Genomic DNA, 27,423 nt, shown 5'->3' on the forward strand with positions numbered 1-27,423 from the left:
AAAAACACACAAATTCAGCATTAGGATGACTGGATGAAAGGGATGACAGTTCATTCCCTATGCAAAAGTGGTATGGAAGATATGAAACATTCCAAGCCAGGTGTGATGGCTCGTGTCTATAATCCCAACACTTGGCCTCCCAAGTGAGCTATAATTGCACCCCCGCACTTCAACTTGGGCAACAGAATGAGACCCCTGTCTCTTAAAAACACAAAACTATTTGATGCACAGATGAATGAAAAAATATGTGTGTGCAGACCATATTCATGTGCAATCATTTTTTTTAGAGGAAACAAAACAATATGGAAAAAAATATACAGTCAGGTGACCATGAATAAGGCATTTATCTTTGGAGCTGTTTTATTCATGTGTAAAATAAGGAAGTCATCTCAATAACATCACATATCGAAAGCCATTAACAATGATTACAGGATACTAGGACTGTAGTATTATTTACTGCAATCTCTGCATTAAGAAATAAATTAGGGGCCCAGTAGGGTGGTTCACACCTATAATCCCAAGACTTTGGACGCCAAGGTGGGAGGGTGGCTGGAGGCCAGGAGTTTGAGGCCAGTCTTGGCAACACAGCAAGATCTCATCTCTTCAAAATAAAAAATTTAGCCAGGCGTGATGGCGTATGCCTATAGTCCCAGCTATTCAGGAGGCTGGGATGGGAGGATCACTTGAGCCCAGCAGTTCAAGGCTGCAGTGAGCTATGATCATCCACTGCAGTCCAGCCTGTGAGAGTGAGACCCGGTCTCTAAACTAAATAAAAAAAACAAAGAGTGAAAAATAAATAAATATATTTGAGTGGTTTTCTTATTTTCAAGTTACTGATAGAAAATCTGAAAAATTATCTGCCACCTAGCTGTCCAATTCACACAGGACAGCTACAAGACAGTAGTGACAACCAAGAAATTACAATCATCAAGTCCTACAGTGATACCTAGACAAGCGTATTCATACACCACCTTGACTCAACTTATATGCAACATACTGAAATCAACTGCAAATGCTTCACTTACCACATAACCAGACAAGACTCTTGGTTTTACCTAGATTATGTGAACTCTTAACTAGCAAACTATCACTAGACCAACATCCACAGAGGTCAACTACAGTTATTCTGTGCATTCCTTCCATCTCTAAACTCTAAATAAATAAACAGCAAACCATTACCAGTTCTCAAGTTTTATGCTGAGATAGGTAAGCTGCTAATATATAAAATAGCTGGAATTGATATTGTTGGTTTTTTACTAAAAATATTTAAAATTGCAGGACCTCAAAGCTGCACATAATTTTATCTGCATTTAAGCTTCAAAAATCTACATATGCAAAAGAAAATGTAGATGTAGCCGTTCAAATGGGTCAACTTGAATTTAATGTTTTATAATAGAATGCTCTTTTTTAATCTCTAGAAAAACATCAAAACTTACCTTTATTCTCAAAGAAAACAAGCTTACAAAGCAGAAAATGACCATTTAGTAAAGAAGTCATCTTTGGTTCTTAAATGTTAAGCATGCTACAACTTTATATACATGTTTGAGCCAACTAGGAGATAGTCCCAAGGGGTTTCAGTGATAGCTGTGATTACCAAACAGGAAATACATGCTTGGAAGCAGAAGTGAAAGAATCACTCCAGGGACCAAGGAGAGGTAAACAGGTGACAAAGAAATTCTGGTTTCCAAGTATGAGCATATTAATCTCTTGCGGCCCTTGCAGGTAAGGTAGATGGATGATTCAAGAAGCCACACAAATGATCTCACAGATGGTGATCCCTAACCAGACAGTAATCTGCAACAGGTTTATTTTAAAGATGCATATTCATCTCTTCATGTAAACATACTTCTATAAAAAAGCTAGGAATGGTCTAAAAGACAGTAACTAGAATGTTGAGAGACTCAACTAATAGTACATGACATAAGGGATTTTTATCCTGCAGATAAGACTGGCAATTCCTGGAAGCAAAAAGTAAAAGTGTCAGTAAGAGAAAGCTATAGACAGTTTATTCTTATACTGGATCTGAAATCTCTGGTAGCGGAAAAAAAAAAAAGACACAAAGCAACTGTCTTTGGAAGTAGGGGGTTAGCATCAGGGCTGATGCCCTAATGGTGCCCTAAAAACAAACTGGCCATGACAATACAGAGTAGGTTCAAGCATTAAACTGGGAGTTTGCCCATATGGCTCTGGAGATACTGCAATGTTAAAACTCAAGAGGTTTTCTCCAGGTTCCTTATATTAGGTTTTTATTATTTAAAAGGGAAGAATTTATCTAATAGAGAAAAGAGAATAATTTTTAATAGTAAAAGTGTGGTGATTCTGTCTAAAAATATTGTTATCACTTGAACATTGTGAGGTCATTTTTTCAAAAGATGTTAGGTACAAATGAATACAGTATGATCTGTCAACATTCATGTATTTTTAGGGCAAATATGAAATGTGTTTACATGACCATCATCCTGATGCTGCATGGTAAAATCTCCTTTTAACCTCAGTAGTAGGACAACAGGGCCAAAATAGGACTGTTTATAAATATATAAAATACCACTTTTATTTTCTATGTACCTTACTTTAAAATAAATTGATCACTGAATTACCTTCTTGCCTATCACCTTTCAGGAATCCTGGGATACAGATCATTTCTTTCAGGATCTCATTATCAAGGAGTACAGGGCAGAAAGTTGAAAAATGTGTTTTTTGGACAATCTTACAACTTGGGTTCCAGACATGTAGAAGAATTCCAGATAATTTATGTAGAGACTCCACCTTCAAGGAGGGAGAGCACAACTCCCCGCTCTTTAAAGTGGGCTATGCATAGTGACTTCCTTCCAAAGAACAAAGTACAAAAGGGGAGAAAAAGAGTAACTTTATAGCGGAGAGACCTGAGAGTCACCATATCAGCCAGGTGGTCAAGAAAATCAGTCACAAATCATGTTGATAGTGTACTTGATTTGTTGTGATGAACTGGTACATTGTATCTGTGGACTTCCATCCCAAAACCTATAACCCTAGTCTAGTCATGAGAAAAATATCAGACAATTCCCATAGAAAGACATTCCACAAAATACTTGATCAGTACTCTTCAAAACTGTCAAAGTAATCTAAAACAAGGAAAATCTGAGAAACTGTCATAGCCCAGGGGAGCCTACGGAGATACAATAACAAAATGTAATATGCTACATCCTAAGACGAGATCCTAGAACAAAAAAAGTAAAAAGTTAAAAAGTAGGGAAATCTGAATAAAGTACGGACTTTAAAACTAAAATGTATTCACATTAGTTCACTAACTGTGATGAATGCAGCACACTATTTTAAGATGTTAATAATATGAGAAACTGGAAGCTCGGTTCAAGATGGCTAACTAGATGCAGCTAGTATATGCCTCTTCCACGAAAAGCTCCAAACCGGCAAGCAGATATTCACCCTTCAAATAGGTAATCTGAAACAGAACACTGGAATTCAACTGAAAAGTAACAGGAATCACTGATCACAAAGGAGAAGGAAGCAAGGCAGGTGCTCAGTCAGGATTGCTAAGAGATGGAAGAAGCTTCTAGATGCTGGGAAAGGGTAGACGAGAGACTCCCAGGGTTCCATATTCTCACCATGGACTTTTGCAATGCTAGCTGTGGGAGACCCCCTTGACCCTCACAGGTCTCCAGCCTAACAGAGTGAGTTACCTGGAGACTAACAGAGGCATTGCTCAAACTCACATGGAGTACACAGGCTTCTGAGCCCTGAGAAGCTGCTGCTATCAGCCAGCAAGTCAGGCTGGAAGAGGGAAGGCCAGGTACTTTTACACAGCCCAAAGGGCAAATGATGCCACCATCACTGCTGCTCCAGGCTGCTGTGGTACTGAGATGTAAGCAAATCACACTCCGTACAAACTGCCTACCTCCCCCACAGATGCCTACCTAGCTGCTCCCACTGAGAGGAGCCTACTCTTCCTGGTGGCAGACCCACAACACAGGATTGCTTGAGGCTAACAGTTTGAGACCAGCCTGGGCAACAAAGTGAGACCCCATCTTTGCAAAAAATTTTCAAATTAGCCAGGCAAGGTGGCATGTGCCTGTAGTTCCATTGATTCGGAAGGCTGAGGCAGGAGGATCACTTGAGCCCAGGTCAAGGGTACAGTGAGCTGTGATTGCATGACTGCACTTTAGCCTGGGTGAAAAAGTGAGACACAGTTTTAAAAAAATAAAAATAAAAAGATCAAGCATAAACACTTCTGTGGCCACCTCAGCTTGCTCTTACCTGCAAGCACCACCTATTAGCCTGGAGGTCCAATTGTACAACCCAATACAAAATTTGCTGACATAAGCAAACAGCATAGGAATAAGTATATCAAAACCTCTGCCACCCTAGTTCTGCAGGAGACTATGAACCTGCTCATACACCCAATACATTGCTACTACAACTGGCATTTGAGAAAGTCAACCCACTAAGGCTATCTATAACCAAGGAAATATTTTGCCATCTGAAAGTACACAGAACCAAAGTCAGAAGACCCTACACGACATAAATTATAGTCATATCCTCAAGGGGGGGAATCCTGTCCAAATAAAAGTAATTTCAAAAATAAGAAAAAGATAGTTTATCCAGATGAGAAGAAACCAAATAATTCTGGACATATGAAAAAACTGTTACAACACCCACAAAGGATCACACTAACTCTAGTAATGGATCCTAACCAAAATGAGATCTTTGTAACAGCAGATAAATAATTCAAAATAATTGATTTTAAAGAAGTTCAATGATATCCAACAGAAAATTGAAATCCAACACAAAGAAATTTTTTAAAATTCAGGATTTTAATGAAAATTTAGCAAAGCAATAGATTTTTCTTTAAAAAGAAAAAACAGAACTCCTAAAAATGAAAAATTCATTGAGGAAATTATGAAATACAGTTGAAAGCTTTAAAAATAAACTGGACCAGGCAAAAGAAAGAAACTCAGAGAGTGCAGACAGGTCTCTCACATTAACAAAGTCAGAGCAAACTAAAGAAACAAGAATTTTTAAAAAATGAACAAAGCCCTCAAAAAGTATGGGATTAAATAAAACATGAAAATCTATGAGTGCTAGGTATTCCTGAGGGAAAAGAAAAAGTAAAAAGTTTGGAAAACCTATTTGAGGAAATAATTGAAGGAAAACTTTCCTAGTCTTCCTACAGATTTAGACAATCACCTACAAGAGATTAAGAGAACTCCAGGTAGATGCATTGCAAGATAGACTTCACCAAAATAATCATCAAACTATCTGAAGTCAATGTGAAGGGAAAAATCCTAAAAAAGCACCTAATCACCTATAAAGAGAGTCACATCAGACTTACAGTGGACTTCTCAGCAGAAACTTTGCAGGCCAGAAGAAACTGGGGTACTATTCTCAGACTTCTTAAAGAAAAAAGCAAATAGTCAACCACAAATTTTATATCCAACTAGAATAAACTTCATAAAGCAGAAATAAATGTTTTCCCACACAAGCAAACACTAAGGGAATTTGTCATCATTAGACCAGATCTGCAAGAAACATTCAAGGGAGTTCTAAACATGGAAATGAAAGGTTAATACTTGCCATCATAAAACACACAAAAGTATAAAACTCATAGGTCTTAAAAAACAACTACATGCATAAGACTATAAAGCAACTAGATCAAATTATGACAGAAACAAATCTTCACCTATCAACTTTGAATGTAAATGGATTAAATGCACCATTTAAAAGATACAGATTGGGGCCAGGCACAGTGGCTCACATCTGTAATCCTAGCACCTTGGGAGACCAAGGGGGAAGGATAACTCGAGACCAGGAGCTTAAGACCAGCCTGAACAACACAGTGACAAAGTTTTTTTTTAATTAGCTGGGCATTGTGCCACACCTGTAGTAACAGCTGCATGGGAGACTGAGGCAGAAGGATCGCTTGACCCCACAAGTTTCCAACCTGGGCAACAGAGCAAGATCCTGTCTCTTAAGAAAAAAAAAAAGATATAGATCCACTAAATGGATTTTAAAACTATAATCCAATCATATGCTGCTTACCAAAAAAAAAAAACCATCTAATTTGTAAAGATACTTATCAACTCAAGGCAAAGGGGTGAAAAAAGATATTCCACACAAAAAGAAACCAAAAGCAAGCAGGAGTAGCTATACTTACATCAGATAAAACAGACAATATAAATCAACAACAGTAACAGAAGACAAAAGAAGTAATTATATAATAATAAACAGATCAATTCAACAGGATAACAATCTTATATATGTATATACCCTACACCAGAACACCCAGATTCATAAAGCAAATACTACTAGACCTAAGAAAAGAGCTAAAAAGCAATGCAATAATAGTGGGAGATATAGGATGTTTGTCCCCTCCAAATCTCATGTTGAAAGGTGATACCCTATGTTGGAGGTGGGTCCTAGTGGGAGGTGTTTGGGTCATGGGGGCAGATCCCTCATGAATGGCTTGGTGTCATCCCTGTAGTAATGAATGAGTTCTTGCTCTATTAGTTTACACAAAAGCTGGTTGTTTAAAAGAGTCTGGCGCTTCCTCCTTCTGTCATGCTCCTTCTAGTCAAGTGATATACTGGCTCCTCTCTGTCTTCCACCATGAGTAAAAGTATCCTGAGGCTTCACCAGAGCAGATGCTAGCACTGTGCTTCTTGTACAGTCTACAGAATGGTGAGCCAAATAAACATCTCATTTATAAATTACCCAGCCTTGGGCATTCCTTCATAGCACAAGACGGGACTTCAACACCCCACTGACAGCACTAGACAGAACACTGAGACAGAAGAAAAAAAAAAAAAACCCACTGGATTTAATTTGGACTATAGAACAAATAGACCTAACAGATGTTTATACAACAAGCTACCCAACAATCACGGAATATTCATTCTTCTTATTAGCATGTGCAACATTCTCCAAGACAGACCTCATCTTAAGAAATGAAGCAAGTCTCAATAAATTTTTAAAAAACTGAAATCATTTCAAGTGGCTTCTCAGACTACAGTGAAAAAAACCTAAAGTCAATTCCAAGAAGGACTCTCAAATCTATACAAATACATGGAAATTAACCTGCTCCTGGATGGTTTTTGGGTCAGTGATGAAATTAAGATGGAAGTTTAAAAATTTTTTAAACAAATAAAAGTATAGACACAACATACCAAAACCTCTGGAATACAGCAAAAGCTGATAGTGCTGACCGTAAACAGATTCAAGAAAGAAAAGTTTATAGTGTTAAATGCCTAAATTAAAAAAACAGACCACAAGCTAACCTGACATAGCACCTCAAGGAACTAGAAAAACAAGAACAAACCAAACCAAAGCTAGCAGAAGAAAAGAAATTATGAAGAGCAGAACTAAGTGAAATTCAGTTCATAAAAACCCAAAAGACAAAGAAACAAAAAGTTGCTTCACTGAAAAGATAAACAAAATTGACAGACTACTAGCTACACTAACCAAGAAGACAATTCAAATAAGCACAATCAGAAATGAAAAAGACATTACAAATGATACCACAAAAATACAAAAGATTATCAGAGTCTACTATGAACATCTCTACACTCGCGAACTAGAAAACCTAGATGAAATGGGTAAATTCCTAAAGACACACATCCTCTCAAGAATGAACCAAGAAGAAAAGGAAAACCTGAAGAGACCAATAACCAGTAAGAAGACTTAACCAGTAATAAAAATTTTTTTAAAAATCTCCCAACAACAAAAATCCCCAGGAGCCGCTGAATTCACAGCCAAATTCTACCAGGAGCAGAAGAACAGGTACCAATCCTATTGACACTGTTCCCCCAAATTGAAGAAAATCCTCTCTAACTCATTCTATGAAGCCAGTATCACCATAACACCAAATCCAAGCAAGGACACACAAAAACAGAAACAGAATCAATCAATACCCCTAATGAAAACAGATGCAAAAACGCTCAAGAAAATACTAGCAAACCAAATCCAACAGCACATCAAAAAAGATAGTACACCACAATCAAGTGGGTTATATTCCAGGGATACAAGTATGGTTTAACACACAAAAATCAATAAATGTGATCTGCCACATAAACAGGATTAAAAACAAAAACCATACTATTATCTCGATAGACACAGAAAAAGCATTTGATAAAATTCAGCATCCTTTCATGATAAAAATCACTCAACAACTTGGTGTAGTAAGAACATACCTCAAAATAATAAAACCCATATACAAGAATCCCACAGCCAACATCATACTGAATGGGGAAAGGTTGAAAGCATTCCCCTTGAGAAATGGAACAAGACAAGGATCTCCACTCTGGCCACTCTTATTCAACACAGTACTAAAAGTCCTATCGGGCCAGAGCAGTAAGGCAAGAGAAAGAAAGAAAGAAAAGACATCTAAATTGTAAAAGAGGAAGTTAAACTATCTCTGTTTGCTGATGGTATCATTTTATACCTGGAAAGCCCTAAGACTCCTCCAAAACACTCCTAAATTTGATTAATTCAGTAGAGTTTCAGGATACAAAATCGACCTACAAAAATCAGTAGTATTTCTTTTGTTTAGTTGAGGTTTGTTTGTATTTGAAACAGGGTCTCACTCTGCTACCCAGGCTGGAGTGCAGTGGCGCGGTCACAGCTCACTGCAGCCTCGACCTCCTGGGCTCGTGATCCTCCCACCTCAGCATCCCAAGTTACTGGGACTAGAGGCACGTGCCACCATACCCAGCTAATTTTTGTATTTTTTGTTGAGAGGAGGAATCAGTAGCATTTCTATACAACAATAATATAATCGAGCTGAGAACCAAATCAAGAACCAAACCAAGAAGTCAATCCCATTTACAATAGCTACCAAAAAATAATAAAATACCCAGGAATAGTCTCAACCAAGGATGTGAAAAATCTCTACAAGAAAAACTACAAAACATTGATAAAAGAAATCGCATATGACACAAACATGATCATGGGTTAGAAGAATCAGTATCATTAAAATGACCATACTACCCAAAGAAATTTGCAGATTCAATGCAATTCCTATAAAAATACTAACATCGTTGGATTAGAAAAAACAATCCTAAAATACATATGGAACCAGAAAAGAGCCTGAATGGCCAAAGCAATGGTAAGCAAAAAGAACAATACTTGAGGCATCACATTACTTGACTTTCAAATTGTACTATAAGGCTATAATAACCAAAACTATTATAAAAACAGACATGTAGATCAATGAAACAGATTACAGAACCCAAAATTAAAGACACATGCCTACAGTCAAATGGTCTCCATCAAAGTCAACAAAAACATACACTAGTGGAAGAACACCCTATTCTATATGTGGTACTTGGGAGAACTGGGTAACCATACACGGAAGAATAACACTGGACCCGTGTCTCTCACCATAAACAAAAATCAACTCAAGATGGATTAAAAACCTGAAAGTATAAAGACCTGAAAGACCTGAAACTATAAAGATTCTAGATGAAAACCTACGAAAAACTCTTCTGGACATTGGTCTAAGACAAAGAATTCATGCCTAGGACCTCAAAAAGAAAGCTACAAAAATGCAAACAGACAAATGGGACTTAATTAAAATAAAAAGCTTCTACACAGCAAATAAGTAATCAATAGAGAAAACAGACAATCTACAGAACAGGAGAAAATATGTGCAAACTATATATCTTACAAAAGGCTAATCTGTAGACTCTATAAGGAACTCAACTCAACAAGAAAAAAATAACCTTATTAAAAAATGGGCAAAGGGCATGAACACATATTTTGCAAAAGATGACATACAAATGGCCAAGAAACATTTAAAAAGTTGAACATCACTAATAACCAGGGAAATGCAAATAAAAGCAATGAAATACCATTTCACACCAGTCAGAATGGCTATCATTCAAGTGTCAAAAAAATCAATAACAGATGTTGGCAAGGATGCAGATAAAAGGGAATGTTCATAGACTGTTGTTGGGAGTGTAAACGAGTACAGCTTCTATGGAAAAAAAAATATGGAGACAGCTCAAAGAACTAATAGAAATACCACTTGATCCAGTGATCTCACTACTGGCGATCTATCCAAAGGGAAAGAAATCATTATATCAAAAAGATACCTGCACTCAAATATTTATTGCGTGACTACTCACAATAGCAAAAATATAAAATCAATCTAAGTGTCCATCAACGGATGACTGGATAAAGTAATCCACACCATGGAATACTACTCAGCTATATAAAAAAAAAAAAAAGAATTCATGTTTTTTGCAGCAACATGGATAGAACTGGAGGTAACTATCTTAAGTGAAATAACTCAGAAAGAGCAAGTCAAATAGCTCATATTCTCACTTACAGGTGGGAGCTGAAAAATGTGTACACACGGGCATACAGAGTGAAATAATAACACTGGAGACTCAGAAAGGTGGGAGGATGGGAGTGGGTGAGGGACGAGAAATTACCTCATGGGTGTTTATGTACACTATTAAGGTGATATTTACCACTATGCAATGTATCTGTGTAACAACACTGCACTTGTACTAAATCTATAAATAACAACAATATGAGAAACTGGGTGTTGGGTATATGAAAATACTCCATCCTAGCTTAACAATTTTTCTATAAATCTAAAACTAGTCTAAAGTAAATTTTTACTTAAAAACGAAACTGGGCCAGGTGCAGTGGCTCACACTTGCAGTCCCAGCAATTTGGGAGGCCAAGATGGGAGGACTGCTTAAGTCCAGGAGTTTGAGACCAGCCTGTGCAATAGCAAGACCCGGAATCTACAAAATGAAAGAAAAACTTATCCAGGCCATATACATATAGCTGGTCTATAGTCCCAGCTACTTGGGATGTTGAGGCAGGAGGATCATTAGAGACCAGGAGTTTGTGGCTGCGGTGTGCTGTGATCATGCCACTGCATGCTACCCTGGACAACAGAGCAAGATCTGTACTCAAAAATAAGCAAAAATGCCGGGCGCGGTGGCTCAAGCCTGTAATCCCAGCACTTTGGGAGGCCGAGACGGGCGGATCACGAGGTCAGGAGTTCGAGACCATCCTGGCTAACACGGTGAAACCCCGTCTCTACTAAAAAATACAAAAAAACTAGCCGGGCGAGGTGGCGGGCGCCTGTAGTCCCGGCTACTCGGGAGGCTGAGGCAGGAGAATGGCGTAAAAACCCGGGAGGCAGAGCTTGCAGTGAGCTGAGATCCGGCCACTGCACTCCAGCCTGGGCAACACAGCGAGACTCCGTCTCAAAAAAAAAAAAAAAATAAGCAAAAAAATAATAACAAAAATGAAAATAAAACTGACTGAAGTTATCAAGTGAGGGACAAAAGCAAACTCAGAATAGTCACACATGCCAGCAATGACAGAAAAGAGCACTAAAACTGTCATTATAGCTGTTATTTCATATGCTAAAAAAGTTGAATAGAGACATGGAAGATATAAAAAAGATCCAAGCCAAATGTCTAGTGATAAAAACATGTCTGAGATGAAAAATACAAAAGATGGAATTACTGGCAGAGTAGATATGGAAAAAGAAAATATTAATGAAATTATATACAAAGTAATTGGAATATCCAAAATAAAATGCAGGAAAAAAAATAACCTTAAAAAATTAAAAGTGCAGCAGTGGACAACTTTAAGCCAGTCAATGTGTATAATGGAGTCCCCAAATAAAGAATGAGGGGACAGAAAAAGTATCTGAAGAATAGCCAAAAAGCTCCAAATTCTACGAAAACTGTAAACCCACTGATCCACAAACACAACTTCAGAATGCAAGCAACAAATAAAAAATATTTTTTAAATAAAGCTGAAAGAAGTCACTGTCAGCCAACTCACACTGTAAGAAATGCTAAAGTCCTTTAGACAAAAGAAAAATGATGTATGGAAATACACCAGAAATGGTAATTACCTGAGTACATGAATCTACTATTATTTAAAAGAAAATTATTTAAAGTATTTCTTTAAAAATATATTCTAGGGTTTAAAATTTATTAAAAGACAATAATGAAAAGGCCAGAAGGAAAGAAATGAAAGTATACTATTGTAAGGTTCTCATACTGTATTTGAAATAATAGATCATCTCGCCAGGCGCAGTGGCTCACGCCTGTAATCCCAGCACTTTGGGAGGCCGAGGTAGGCAGATCACGAGGTCAGGAGATCAAGACCATCCTGGCTAACACGGTGAAACCCCGTCTCTACTAAAAATACAAAAAATTAGCCGGGCGTGGTGGCAGGTGCCTGTAGTCCCAGCTACTCGGGAGGCTGAGGCAAGAGAATGGCGTGAACCCAGGAGGTAGAGCTTGCAGTGAGCCGAGATCGTGCCACTGCACTCCAGCCTGGGGGACAGAGCAAGACTCCATCTCAAAAAAATAATAATAATAATAATAGATCATCTCCACAGTGACATGATCCCATATCACTGAAACTTAATTCATATTCATTCATTCATTCATTCAGTCATTCATCAACTGTATTGACAACTGTATAAAAGTCATCAACCCTCTGTAGAAGATTATAGTTATGGGCTTCAGCGAGGGTGTGTTAACAGATTAGACTAAGCAAACAAGTGGATTATTTGCATCTAAGTAAAATGCAAGGGTTCGCTCTTCTTACAGGATTCAGGAGTAATATCTCCCAAGCACAGGAGGATCAGAAATCATAGCAAAAGATTTTGGGTTGAACTTGTGCCAGGAAAAGCTGCATAAATACAAATAGGCTCCACTGGACAAAAATTTACCTTTCAAATCAATCCTGATACCACATTTGAGACCCTAGAAACACAACCACTATTTTCATCCTGTGCCACTGCTGCTGAAGCTCTCATGAGGTCCTGTAAGTTCCTGGTTCAACTGCTCTTCCACTTCTGCCACCTCATCTGGGCTCCACGACACCCTGAATTGTCAGGCTGCCACTGGGTGTTCAAAATATCCCCACACTAAGGTGAGACAGAATAGTTTCTCTTTCTTCCCAATACCAATCAAAATCCCCATTCTACAAATAATTGATTAATGCTATTTATTTAGACCTTAAAAATCCCATCAAATAGATACATTCAATAAGGCTTTATTAAATATCCACCTACAGTAAACCTGCAGTGAGGGTGTATATCAGAAAGAATCTCCCTTCCTGGCCTCACCGTTGGATATTTTCCTTTTTCTATTCCAAACAAGTTTGCATAGCTTCCTCTTACACACACTGCTATGGACTAAATGTTTATGTTTCCCACAAAATTTTTATGCTGGAACTCTAATCCGTAATGTAATGGTATTTGGAGGTGGGGCCTGGAGGAGACTATTAGGTCCTAGGGGTGGAACCCTCTCCATGGGATCAGTTGTCCTGTATGAACAGCCACATGACAGCTTGCTTCCCTCCTCTCTCCATGCCATGTGAGGACACAGCAAGAAGGCAGCTGTTTATAAGTCAGGAAGTAAGACCTCACCAGAATCCAACCATGCTGGCACCCTAATCTCAGACTTCAGCCTCCAGAACTCTGAGAAATAAATGCTTGTTATTTAAACCACCCAGGCTATGGCATTTTGTTACAGCCACTAGGGCAGACTAAGACACACATTAAGAAATTCCAGCCATCTGGTGTCCAAATTTCACACTACAATGAATAGGGAACTAGCAGCATCATGTTCTGAGAATCCAAAGAACTTAGTCACAGTGATTAATCAAAAATAATCAAGCAGATTTAACCGATGAAGGTAAGTCATTTATAACCATTTATAAGCATAATAGTTTACACCAAAATTTGAAAACCTAGAAATCTACAAAAAGACAATTCCTTCTGAGTACAACTATTTGTGTGCTTATCAGTATATTAACAGAGAAAACCTGACCTTTAGAGTTTAAGCATTGTTCTAGGTCATCTTTAATAAAAATTTAATAAAAGTAATGAAACTAAAAAAGATATTCTCCCAGTACCTGTTCTTCCCTCTCCTTTTCTTTGGTCTTACTTCTGTAGACTCTAGCAGAGGTGGCATCCTGGGATGGAATGGCAGAGATCTGATGCAGTGGCATGCTCATCCCAACCTTCTATCTGGTCGTTGTCTTCACAGAAGAGAGTCTCCACTGGTAGAGTCATTTTGGGCCATGGATTTCAAGCTGAGAGAAAATGAAGAGAGAATAAACATAACTCAGCTACAACACTTTAAATTTCCAAGAGTGAGCTTACCATTTTATATTTATATTCATATGTATATTTAAATAAGTTATGGTGACATAAATGTTTGGTCTTCAAAAACAATAGAAGATGAATGTCTAAGGGGAAAATTCTAACATTTCTCATAATAAGATGGCACCATCTGAAAGAGGCAGGTGGATCATGTACACATATAATCAGAGATTAATCTTCCATTGGCTACTTAGGTTTAAAACAAAGCAGTGACATCATTTATTTTAAGAATATTTTTGAAGTTAAACTTTTTTTTATCACGACCAAGCATTTGTCCTGAAATAAGCAGTGATCTTTCCTTAAAACCACTGCCTGTGAGTCCACATAATGGTGAGATCAGAGGTTAGGAAGTCCAAATTAAATTCAAGATATCTATGATCCATACTTAACCTTCCAAAAGTATAGACTTTACATGAGCTGTTGGCAAACATTTCCTATAAAGCGCAAGATACATATTTTAGGCACTGTGGTCCAAGTCTGTTCCAGCTAATTAACTCTGCCACTGTGGCATGAAAGCACCCATAGAGAGTGTGTAAATGGGCCAAGTGCAGTGGCTCATGCCTGTAATCCCAGCACTTTGGGCGACCGAGGCAGGCGAATCACAAGGTCAGGAGATCAAGACCATCCTGGCTACCACGGTGAAACCCCGTCTCTACTAAAAATACAAAAAATTAGCCTAGCATGGTGGCAGGCGCCTGTAGTCCCAGCTACTCAGGAGGCTGAGGCAGGAGAATGGCACAAACCCAGGAGGCAGAGCTCGCAGTGAGCCGAGACCGCACCACTGTACTCCAGCCTGGGCAACAGAGCAAGACTCCGTCTCAAAAAAAAAAAAAAAAAAAAGAGAGAGAGAGAGAGTAAATGAATGAGAGTAGTTATGTACCAATAAAACTTTATTTACAAAAATAGGCAGCAGGCTAGATTTGGCCCACAAGACTGTAGTTTGCCAAATACTGCTGTAAAGGGTTTCCTAGAGAATATGAAGGGTCACCATGACATTCCTGAGAACCATGAGAAAGGCTGCCTTTAGGTAAAATAACAGTGTATGCATAAGATGTCTTCAGTGATTCCAGGTACCTCTGCCCTTTTTCTGGTTTTCTCTTACGCATCCCCCAAAATGTCTAATAATTGACTTGTGTGTTGTTCTCTCTCCCCACTTACCAACTGAGATCTATCCAACTCTGTATACAAAACCAGTTAAATGTAAATTATCCAGACGATTTAATGTAGTAAAATGTTTCATTTTGTTTAAATTTTAACAGAAAATGGAAGCCTTCAACCAAAAGAATGAATCTTGAATTTGGAGATTTTCATTTATTAACCATGTGGTGGGATAGGGGGTGGGGACAAGTGAGGCAGTAGGAAAATGCAGGGTAAACAACAGGGCCTGACAACCCCAAGGTCACATTTGATAAGCAGTCACTTACTCTACCTCTCCCAAAACTCTACTCTGGATCAAACGCAGGCGTTTGTAAGACTGGTGCCAACTCTTGGTAGTGTCCCTAAGCAAGCAGAGGAGCACCAAGACTCACAAAATGGCTTCCTTCACAAAACTCTAGAATCAATGAACAACAAAAAGGAACAAAAACTGGGAGGGATCAACACATAGAAGAAAATTAGCTAAAACAATAATCTGTTTATAAAGTCTAGTTTTACAGTAAGCAGGTGAGTGATCATTGATAATAACAACAAAAAAAGGAAAATAGAATAGGTGATGTTAGTGTCCAGATATCACACACCATCTACTCTATTTCAAGCCTTTGATGAGGAAGATGGAGCACTCCTGTGCCCAAGAAACAGTCTGAATGTTTGTATTCAAGCACATCACACAAGACAAGAGGCACTTACTGCGGAGCTGCCTTGTACTCCCTGAGAGATCACAATAGGCAGTGGTAAGCAGTTTTTTCATCACTAATGCACTAAAGTCCTCTGTTACAGATGACAAACTCCATGGGGCCTCTTGGAATACTTAGTCAAACTGACCATACCCAGAGCCCTATACCTATCATGCCAGTAGCTACCTGTGGTGCTTCTCATATAATCATCATTATTACATCATTGGTACATGCCCATGACAAGCCTGAGAAGGGCTATTTATGGCACGGAAACACAGATGCGAGAGGGTCTCAAAATTTTTGCAGTTTTGAAGGACATCCCTCCTCACTACCACTAAAGTTAGTCTTCTGATATGTACCACCACCACAAGGCAACAGACTTACAATCTCTCTCCTATGCCAGACGTATTTAGGATAAAAATGAGTTTACAAACAAACCATAAAGCAGGCCATACCATTTTTTATGTGAAGACTCACATGAAGAGTATAATCATATATTACTCACATTATTTTCTTTGCATAATTTCCAGACATCTTTTATATCAACTAAATTAATCTTTACATAAGAGTAACAGTTAAACCTCAGCACTATGCCTGACAATCCAGGCATGAGGGCTTCAATTTGACTAATGCTAACTTGCAAAATACAGCACACCTAATATGAACATCCACATCTAGAAGAGATACTGCCAAAGCTGGTTGTTGAGGAAACTAGAAATGGATCCCCATGTTCATGGATCAAAATACTTAATATTGTTAAAATGGCAATTCTTCCCAAGTTGATACAGAGAGTCAAAGCAATCTCTATCAAAAACTGAGCTGACTTCTTTACAGAAATTTGGCAAGCTGATTTGAAAATTTATATAAAATTCAAGGGACTCAGATCTGCCAAAACAATCTCGAAAAAGAAGAACAAAGTTGGAGAGCTCACATTTCCAGACTGCAAAACTTACGACAAAGGAACAGTAATCAAGACTCTGTGGTACTGGAATAAGAATAGATATATCAATGGGATAGAATTTAGAGTTCAGAAATAAACCCACGTATCTATAGTCAGCTGATTTTCAAGAAGGGTGCCAAGATCACTCCTTAGGGAAAGAGTACTGTTTTCAACAAATGGTGCTGGGACAACTGGATAGCCACATGCAAAAGAAATTTGGATCTCTTCCTTACACAAAGAAAAAAATAGACAAACTACACATCATCAAAATAAAAACTTTTGTGCTTCAAAAGACACCACTGAGAAAGGGAAAAAACAGCCAGTCATAGTGGTTCACACCTATAATCCCAGAACTTTGGGAGGCCAAGGCAAGAGAATATCTTGAGGCCAGGAACTCAAGAATGGCCTGGGCAATACAGCAAGACTCAACCTCTATTTAAAAAAAAAAAAAAAAGTGTAAAAGACAAATGACAGAATAGAAGAAAAAGTTTACAAATCATATATGTAATAAGGGACTTGTATCTAGAATACATAAAGAACTCTCTTACGACTCAATAACATAAGGGCAAAGCCAGGTGCAAGTAGTTCACGTCTATAATCTCAGCATTTTGGGAAGCTGAGGTAGGAGGACTGCTTCAGGCCAGGAGTTCAAAACCAGTGTATGAAACATACCGAGGCCCCATCTCCACCAAAATAATAATAATAATAATAAAGACAAATAACCCAATGAAAAATGGGTTAATCAACATCATTAGCCATCATGGAAATACAAATCAAAACTATCAGATATTACTTTAATTATGTTCATAATTAAAGACAAACAGTTAAGTGTTGGCAAGGATGTAGTGAAATTGAAACCCTCATATACTGCTAGTGGGGATCTATGTAGCAGTTTTGAAAAATAGTCTGGCTCTTTCTCAAAATGTTAAATATCATATGACCCAACAACTTCACTCCTAGGGTATACACATCCAAGAGAAATGCAAACATTTCCTCACACGAAAACTTGTCCATGAATGTATCACATTATTCATAATAGCCAAAAGGTGGAAACAACCTAAATGTCCATCATATGATGAATGGATAAATCAAATAAGCTATACCCATTCAACAGAATCATATTCAGCAATAAAAAGAAATAAAGTACTGACACATGCCACAATATGGATGAACCTTTAAAAAATTATGCTAAGTAGGCCTCCTAAGTAGGAGATGGCTACTGTTGCCCTATCTCACTCACCCTTCCAGTTTTGAGAAGGCAATAGAAAGAGTACAAAGTCAGCAATCAGAAGGCAATAGAAAGAGTACAAAGTCAGCAATCACAAACCTAAGTTCAAATCCTGGTTCTAATTGTGGATGTTGGGCAAACTGATGCATTTCTAAGCTGTTTGGTCTCCTCATCTGTAAACCCTTCACAGGGTTTCTGTGAAGATCAAATAAGACTGTGTCCAGGCTGGGTGCGATGGCTCACGCCTGTAATCCCAGCACTTGGGAGGCCAAGGCGGGTGGATCACCTGTGGTCAGGAGTTCTTGACCTAGCCAACATGGCAAAACCCCATCTCTACTAAAAATACAAAAATTAGCCAGGTGTGGTAGTGGGTGCCTATAATCCTAGCTGCTTGGGAGACTGAGGCAGAAGAATTGCTTAACTCGGGAGGCAGAGGTTGCAGTGAGTCGAGATCATACCATTGCAATCCAGCCTGGGTGACAAGAGTGAAACATAGGTGCTCTTAACATCAGCACATCTGCCGGCAGGCTTTTCCAGGCATTTGCAGTGATTTCTCTCACTGCATTACAAAAACCTGCAGGTTTGCTTTGTTTTTCCAGAACTATTTTCTGACCCCCTATGCCTCAGTCAAACACAGATTTATACAACTGGGACCGTGAATCCTTTCTAACATTTATGTGTAATACATAAGCAGCTTGACTCTGAGAGGAAGCAAGGTTGACATCCCCTTCCTAAAAGGAGAGTGGTAGGAAAGGCCAATGCTGGAGACAACCAGTATGGCTTCACAGTCAAACTGTTCTATGCTCTTTCCAGAGATCAACATAAATGAAGATTCTGCCCATTCCAACAACAATGCTTTGGACAAATAATGTGGGGAGCTAGGAGAAGACAAATGCCAGCTGCAGCGTCTCAGAGGAACGGCCACCCCAGGAAGAGTTCACATGCCTCCCTGTACCCTTGTTTGCAGGGTGCCAGACTCTCCAGCAGCACCCTGTTCCTCCCTGCTGTAAATTGTATCTTAACATCCTGACTGGCATTGTTAGAATCAACAACTTGAAGCTAAGCCTGTTTTTATAGGGAGTAAATTTCATGTAAAAAATGAGAAGTCCATGCACAGCAGCTAGCAGAAACAGAAAGAGAAAAAGCAGTAAAAGGAGTGAGGAGATCAATTCTAGGTATCAGCGCTGAATGATCAAAGCCAGACTTAAGGCAGTGGATATGGAGGGAGAAGTGAGGTCATTTGAAAAGCAGGACTAACATAACCTAGTGAGGGATCTAAACTGTCCCATGGTTTCTGGCTGTATACTCCAGAAACCATGTGACAGAGATGCACAGAAAAGCTGCAGGGGAAGGAGGTAAGCTCAACGTGGACAGACTGAGCTTCACATGCCTTTAAGAAACCAAAGACATAGGCCAGGCGGTGGCTCACGCATGTAATCCCAACACTTTGGGAAGCCAGGGCGGGCAGATCACAAGGTCAGGAGTTTGAGACCAGCCTGGCCAATGTGGTGAAACCCAGTCACTACTAAAAATACAAAAATTAGCTGGGCGTGGTAGTGGCGGCCTGTAATCCCAGCTACTCCAGAGGCTGAGGCAGAAGAATCACTTGCACCCGGGAGGCAGAGGTTGCAGTAAGCGGAGAATGCACCATTGCACTCCAGCCTGGGCAACAAGAGCAAGACTCCATCTCAAAAAAAAAAAAAAAAGAAAGAAACCAAAGACACGTTCACAAATGCATATTGGGAGTCACCAGTATATCAAGACACATGAACATACATGGAGAGAATCAGTCATTTATGTCATTTATGACATTATGTAGAACCTGTAGAATCAGTCATTTATGTCATTACGTACTACAAATAAATGCTAAAATACAATATCAATACCTAACATAAGAAAACCTGTATCTTGGGGCAGGCATGGTAGCTCAACAGCAAAGATGGAGTGACACGTACAATCATGGATACCTAAAAAGAACTAACGATATGAATAATAAAAATTATGCAAGTGAAAATATAAAGCAATTACTAACAACAACAAAAACTATAGAAGAAAGAAAATGTAATAATTTGGCTTTAAAATGAACAGTACAAATTTCAACATGGACAACAGTGTAAACATTACGATGATATAAGCAACACTGAGATAACCAAATTGGGAGGATGGGAAGAGGGAAGGTTGGGTAAAAAAGGAAGTCAACAGATAATAGCTAATGTTTGTAAGTCAAGAAACAGTATGAACATATTATTTGAAAACATGGGAGCAACTCTCAGAAGACACATGCGGCTGCCTATGGGGAAGATTCTGCCCATTCCAACAATGCTTTAGACTGTGGAGGACCAGAGCAAAGGACTACTGTTTTTCATTCTAGGACACTGGGTACACCAAGTTCCTAATCACAGTTCTAAAATTCAGAAAACTATCAAAAATTAAAAATTTTTAAAAACCACTCTACCCTTTCTTATTTAACACTAAAACTTAATTGAACTCCTAGGCCAGGCGCGGTGGCTCATGCCCGTAATCCCAGCACTTTGGGAGGCCAAGGCGGGCGGATCACAAAGTCAGGAGATGGAGATTATCCTGGCTAACATGGTGAAACCCTGTCTCTACTAAAAACACAAAAAATTAGCCGGGCATGGTGATGGGCACCTGTAGTCCCAGCTACTTGGGAGGCTGAGGCAGGAGAATGGTGTGAACCCAGGAGGCAAAGCTTGCAGTGAGCCAAGACCGCCCCACTGCACTCCAGCCTGGGCAACAGAGTGAGACTCCGTCTCAACAACAACAACAACAAAAAACTTGATTGAAATCCTTGGGGCCAAAACCTGACCTGAACTGACAGGAAGCTACTCAAAACTATACTTATGCTACTTAGTGTAAATATTACATATACTTCAATGCAGAAATAGCGCATTTGAGTAAGACATCTTACTCCAAGCCTCGATAGGAGTATCTGATAATTTACAGTATATGTAGCAGATTACTTGTCTAAAAACCTGAGAATTTCTAAATTCCAAAATATTTCTAATCCTAGAGTTTTGAATAAGAGAGTTTGGGCTTACAATTCATTTTTCAAAATGAAATGTATTACTTTTATTACATGTATTTTAGTACACATATTACTTTTATTTTTTAGATTTTGAAGATATTTTGAAGAACTCAGTGCAGAGAAAGTATAAAAAGAATAACAGGTATGAGACTCATGTGACCTTAAATGGATCAACACCTAATGCCACACACTTTCCAAAAGTGGCATTATTCCTGGATCATTATTTAGATAATAAAGAGATTACCTTGTCTCATTAAAAATTTGAAAAAGAAAGCAAGAAAACTTCACTTGACTCCTCATTCATATCCTGCTACTGTCCCATCTATACTACTTTTCTAGGAAAAGGTGTCTACACTCACATTCAACATTTCCTCACTTTCTATACACATTTCAACTAACAACAATCTGTCTTCTGTACAGTAAGGTCTACAATGCTCTCCATATTAAGCCTAAAAATTGTTTTGCAGCCCTCATGTTATTTGACTTGATACTTTTACTCTCTTCCTAGTCTTAAAATACTCTTTTGACTTAAATGACCTAACACCGTCCTAGTGTTCCTCCTGCTCCATCTCCACCTCTGCAGATCTATCTCCTATAGTATGACATTGTATGCAGAGATTCCTCAAAGTTTCATTTAACCCTCTCTGATTCTCATTCTGTGCTCCCTTTTCCTGGGTGATTTAATCCATAACTTTGGCTTGAATGCCCACCTTTGCAGATGTTATTTAAAAAGAAAATATTGATAAATCAGACTTTATTGAATTCAAAACTTTTGCACTTTAAAAGATACCATTAATAAAACAAAAGATAAGCCAACGACTGGGGAAAAAATACTTGACAATCATATATCTGATAAAAGACTTGTATCTAGAATAAAGAACTCCTACATAAGACAAACAACATAATTTTAAAATAAACAAAATATATTAACAGACGTTTCATCAAAGATGATATATGACAGCCAGGCTCTCATATATATGTGCCTGTAGTCCTAGTCATTCGGGAGGCTGAGGCAAGAGGGTGGTTTGAGCCCATGAGTTCGAGGCTACAGTGAGCAATATACTCCATTCTGGGCAACAGCGTGAGACCCTGTCTCAAAAAAATAAAATAAAATAATGAAGACATATGAATAGCTAATAAATTCACGAAAAGATGCTGCAAATTAAAACCACAATAATATACCACTATACCCCCCCAGAATGGCTACTACCAAAAACACTAGAATGGCTCCAATCAAAAAGACAGTCAATACTAATTGTTTGATATAGAAAAATTAGATCTCTCACGTATTTCTGGTGAGAATATAAAGTGGTATAGATACTCGGAAAACAGTCTGGCAGTTTCTTGAAAAGTTAAACATAAACTTATCATATGACCCAGGAACTGCAGTCCTTGGAATTCATCCAAGAGATATGAAAACATATGTCCACACAAAGACACACATATGAAAGTGCATAGCGGCATTCCTCGTAATAGCCCAAAACTGGGAATATCCCAAATGTCCACCAACTAAAGAATAGATAAAAATGTGGCTTATCTATACAATGAAATTCTATTCAGCAATTAAAAGGAACAAACCAATCATATACACTACAGCATGGATGAACCTCAAAGACTATGCAAATTGAAACAAGTCAGACACAAAAGACTATATATTATACAATTCTGTTTTTATAAAGTGTCTTGAGAAAGCTGAGAAGGCAGATCAGTGATTGCCTCATGTTGGGTGTAGTTGTGGGTATGATATGACCTGCAAATGGGCAAGAGGGAACTTTGGGGGCAAAGGAAATGTCTCAAACTGGATTACAATGATGCTGCACTGCTTCAAATTTACTAATCACTGAATTGTACACTTGTAACAAGTGAATTTTATGGTGCCTAAATTAAACCTCAAGATACTCATTTAATACAGCTTACAAGGCCCTATGTATCTATCCCACCTCATTTTGTACTACCCCTCTCTCTATAGTCCAGCAACAGCAGTGTTTCTTCAGTCCCCTCAGACCTCCCAGCACCTTCCCACCACAGCCTATTTATATGGTATTCTCTGCCTGCAACACTCTTCCTTCCCCTTCTAGGCTAATTCTTCCTCAACCATCTGACCATCCTGACAGAGGAAATTCCACATTCATAGTTCTTTATAGGATCAATGAAGAACCTCTACTTCATTAACAATGTTCACAGTTAGAATGTTACATTTATTGAGTTATTTAATTAACGACTTTCTCCCCTATTCAGCCGTAAGCTCCCCAAAGGCAGCATATCTCATTTCGCTCACCTTTGTATCTCTCTTTCTGTGGCCTATCACATAAGATCTATTCAATAAATGCTCTCTGAGACAGCAGCCAAAAAGGGCTGAGAATTTCATTTGCAACTCAAACTATTAAGCAACACTGTTCTCTGCGTCTCAAATCCTGATTAAGTACCGTAGTGGAGATTTGGAAACAACTAACAAAAATTCAATGTTTGTCAACCTGGTACAATTCATTTTAAATGGGAAGAAACCCATTGATTTAAATATCTGCAGCAGATTGACCACGTTGCACTTAGTTGAAAATTGAAATGGAATTCAAATATAGCGGAATGTAGTCTAAGTATCTTTAAGAAAAATTTTAAAAGATGACAAGTATAAGTAGTTTAGAATTACTGATCAAAGCATTTTAAGACAGAGGAAAACTTAAGTTTCCTAAGTTATAGATGAGAAATTTCAACCTTTGAGTCAAAAACCCAATTGCTGGTGTTAGTGAGAGGTGACAATGTGCTAGCAGCCCTCACTCTCAGCGCCTCCTCAGCCTCAGGCCTCGGGTCCACTCTGGCGGTGCTTGAGGAGCCCTTCAGTCCGCCACAGCACCCTGGAAGCCCTTCTCTGAGCTGGCTGAGGCCAGAGCCTCTTCCCTCTGCTTGCGGGGAGGTGTGGAGGGAGAGGCAGCTAGTGGGAACGAAGGCTAAGCTGGGGGCCGGTTTGAGTTCTGGCGGGGGTGGGGGTGGGGGTGGGGGTGGGGGTGGGGGTGGGGGTGGAGGCCGGCTCGGAGGGCTCGCACACGGAGCTGCCCGCCAGCACCGCTGGCCCAGGGCAGTGAGGGGCTTAGCACCCAGGCCAGCAGCTGCCGAGGTTGTGCCAGGTCCCCCGCGCTGCCGGCCAGCCATTTCTCGCCAGGCCCTAGGTGCCTCCCCACGGGGCAGGGCTCCAGACCTGCAATCTGCCATGTCTGAGCTCCTCCCCCTGCTGCGGTGGGCTCCCCTACAGGCACCGCCCCCTGCTCCACCGCACCCAGTCCCATCCACAGCCCAAGGGCTGAGGAGTGCAGGCGAGGTTCAGGACTAGCGGGCAGCTCAGCCTGCAGCCCTGGTGCAGGATCCGCTAGGTGAAGCCAGCTGGGCTCCTGAACTGGATGGGGACTTGGAGAACTTTTATATGTAGCCGGAGGATCGTAAATACACCAGTCAGCACTCTGTGTCTAGCTCAAGGTTTGTGAACACACCAGTTGGTACTCTATATCTAGCTAACCTAGTGGAGACTTGGAGGACTAGCACTCTGTGACTCTGTTTAGCTCAAGGATTGTAAATATACCAATCAGCACTCTGTGTCTAGCTCAGGGTTTGTGAAGACACCAACTGGTACCCTGTATCTAGCTAACTAGCACTCTGTGACTGTGTCTACCTCAAGGATTGTAAAGGCACCAATCAGCACTCTGTCAAACTGGACCAATCAGCTCTCTGTAAAATAGACCAATCAACTCTGTAAAATGGCCCAATCAGCAGGATGTGGGTGGGGCCAGATAAAGGAATAAAAGCAGGCTGCCCCAGCCAACCAGCAGCAACCCGCTCAGGTTCCCTTCCACACTGTGGAAGCTTTGTTCTTTCGCTCTTTGCAATAAATCTTGCTGCTGCTGCTGCTCACTCTTTGGGTCCACACTGCAGTTATGAGCTGTAACACTCACCGCGAAGGTCTGCAGCTTCACTCCTGAGGCCAGTGAGACCATGAAACCACCAGGAAGAACGAACAACTCCAGATGCGCTGCCTTTAAGAGCTGTAACACCACAAATGTCTGCAGCTTCACTCCTGACAGCAAGACCACGAACCCACCAGAAGGAAGAAGCTCCAGACACATCTGAACATCTGAAGGAACAAACTCCGGACACACCATCTTTAAGAACTGTAACACTCACCGCGAGGGTCCGCGGCTTCATTCTTGAAGTCAGTGAGACCGAGAACCCACCAATTCCAGACACAATAACAAGTTACAGAAGCTTGCTATCAAATAGTCAAACGAGAGCCCAAATATGGTACTGCACTAGTATCACCTCAAAGCCTTCTTCCCTCCACTCACCCAGGAAAGAAGGCTCCCCCTGCCACATCACATCTCACCCTCTGTCTCACTATCACTTAACCACTTGTTAGCAAGGCTAACCTTAAGCTATAAAGCTATAAAGACTGCTCTGCTCCTGCCTTTTACTGAAATGAAGACCAAAATTAAACTTGAAAGCTCTGAGAAATTTCAGGGAAGATGACAGAGAAACACCACAAGGTCTCCGTATGTTACCCACTAAAAACAAGTCTGATACAAATTTTGTTATGTGGGCTGGCCTGTTAAAACTATTAGCTTTAAAAACAATGAGTTCTTTTTAAAATATAAAAATTAACCTTTGTTTTTGTTTTTGTTTTGAGAAAAGGAGTCTCTCTCTGTTGCCCAGGCTTGAGTGCAGTGGTGTGATCTCGGCTCACTGCAACCTCCACCTCCCTGGTTCAAGCAATTGCCCTGCCTCAGCCTCCTGAGTAGCTGGGATTACAGGCGCACGCCACCACGCCTGGCTAATTTTTTGCATTTTTAATAGAGACAGGGTTTAGCCATGTTGGCCAGACTGATCTCGAATTCCTGACCTCAGGCAATCTGCCCACCTCGGCCTTCCAAAGTGCTGAGATTACAGGCGTGAGCCACCAAGCCCGGCCATGAACTGAAATTTTTTAATGCAACAAGAATAAAGCAGGCCAGGAGTGGTGGCTCACACCTGTAATCCTGACACTTTAGGAAGCCAAGGTGAGTGAATCGCTTAAGCTCCAGGAGTTTGAGACCAGCCTGGGCCACATGGTGAGACCCCATCTCTACTAAAAATACAAAAAAAAATTTGCTGGGCATGGTGGTGCACACCTGTGGTATCAGCTACTTGGGAGACAGGTGGGAGGATCACTTGAGCCCAGGGGACAGAGGTTGCAGTGAGCCAAGATCGTACAACTACACTCCAGCCCGTGTGACAGAAGGAGAACCTGTCTCAAATAAAAAAAAAAAAAAGTAACTACCATAAAATATATATACAATTACCAAGAGTGAAGAAATCATAAGACAAATACATCCCACAGACTAAAGTTTACCCAGACACAAAAGACTGAAGTTTGTTAGTTTTTAACTCTCCTAGAGTAATTTAGAGCATTAGCAGGTGCAGTGGCTTGCACCTGTAGTCCCAGGTACTTGGGAAGCTGAGATGGGAGGACCACTTTAGGACAGGAGTTCGAGACTGGCCTGGGCAACATAGTAAGACTTTGTCCCCCACCAAAAAAATTCAGATCATTACTAGAGGTAATAAAGGGTACAATAAATGTTAAAACAATAATAAATATGCAATACTGAAGATAAGTGGGAAAAAAAATCCAAAACATAAATGATTTAAACAGATAAAAGTATCTGAAGAAACTAAAAAGTATAAACATACTGCCTGTGAGTAATAATGCTGGAGGAAAAAACTAGATGAAAGCACTTGCAAATCATAAGTACTTTACATGATATTTCATTTAAATCTCACAGCAGTGCCAGGAGGGAAAGAAACAAAATTTTATCCCCCTTTCATGCATGGCTTAAAGAAATTAATCAACTTGCCCAAGTTTTCACAGCCATATTTCAAGGACTCTCAGCTGCTAGCATTTGCCTGATCTTACAGAAGGTGCCAACAAAAAAGTTTTATGCAACTAGACCATAACTGCCCCTGACTAACCTGGGATTCCAAGGTGCCACTTTCAGAGATGTTAGAATGGATAAAAATGCACAACTTATGCTTGGCTAAATATGATAGCGTGCAGCAACCTACCAGGTGAACCTAAAATATGTAGTGGTTTTGTTTTTTTTAAATTTCACAGTGGCACTGCTATGGGAAGGACTAAGATAAAACATGATATGTTCCCGTCTTTGTTGTAGTAAAGAAGAGTTATTATAATCCCTATGGATATAGAAGACAACA

The 27,423-nt window shown here is 39.6% G+C and overlaps 1 protein-coding gene across 13 annotated transcripts in view; it reads right to left on the reverse strand.

Annotated features, from left to right (window-relative positions):
- Positions 1-27,423, reverse strand: part of MARCHF8 (membrane associated ring-CH-type finger 8) — a 143,815-nt gene that overhangs the window by 72,985 nt on the left and 43,407 nt on the right. For 10 of the 13 annotated variants that reach the window (XM_050805343.1, XM_050805339.1, XM_050805338.1 and 7 more), the window contains one exon: positions 13,897-14,076. In XM_050805343.1, coding sequence (XP_050661300.1) covers positions 13,897-13,998 — 102 coding nt within the window. In that variant the 5' untranslated portion in view covers positions 13,999-14,076. Of the gene's footprint in view, positions 1-13,896; positions 14,077-15,991; positions 17,346-20,032; positions 20,124-27,423 lie in introns of those variants that run through there. The other 3 variants (XM_050805342.1, XM_050805336.1, XM_050805347.1) reach the window with 3 other exon arrangements.

The sequence above is a fragment of the Macaca thibetana genome, chromosome 9 (assembly GCF_024542745.1).
Source record: "Macaca thibetana thibetana isolate TM-01 chromosome 9, ASM2454274v1, whole genome shotgun sequence".
Taxonomy (NCBI): Eukaryota; Metazoa; Chordata; class Mammalia; order Primates; family Cercopithecidae; genus Macaca; species Macaca thibetana.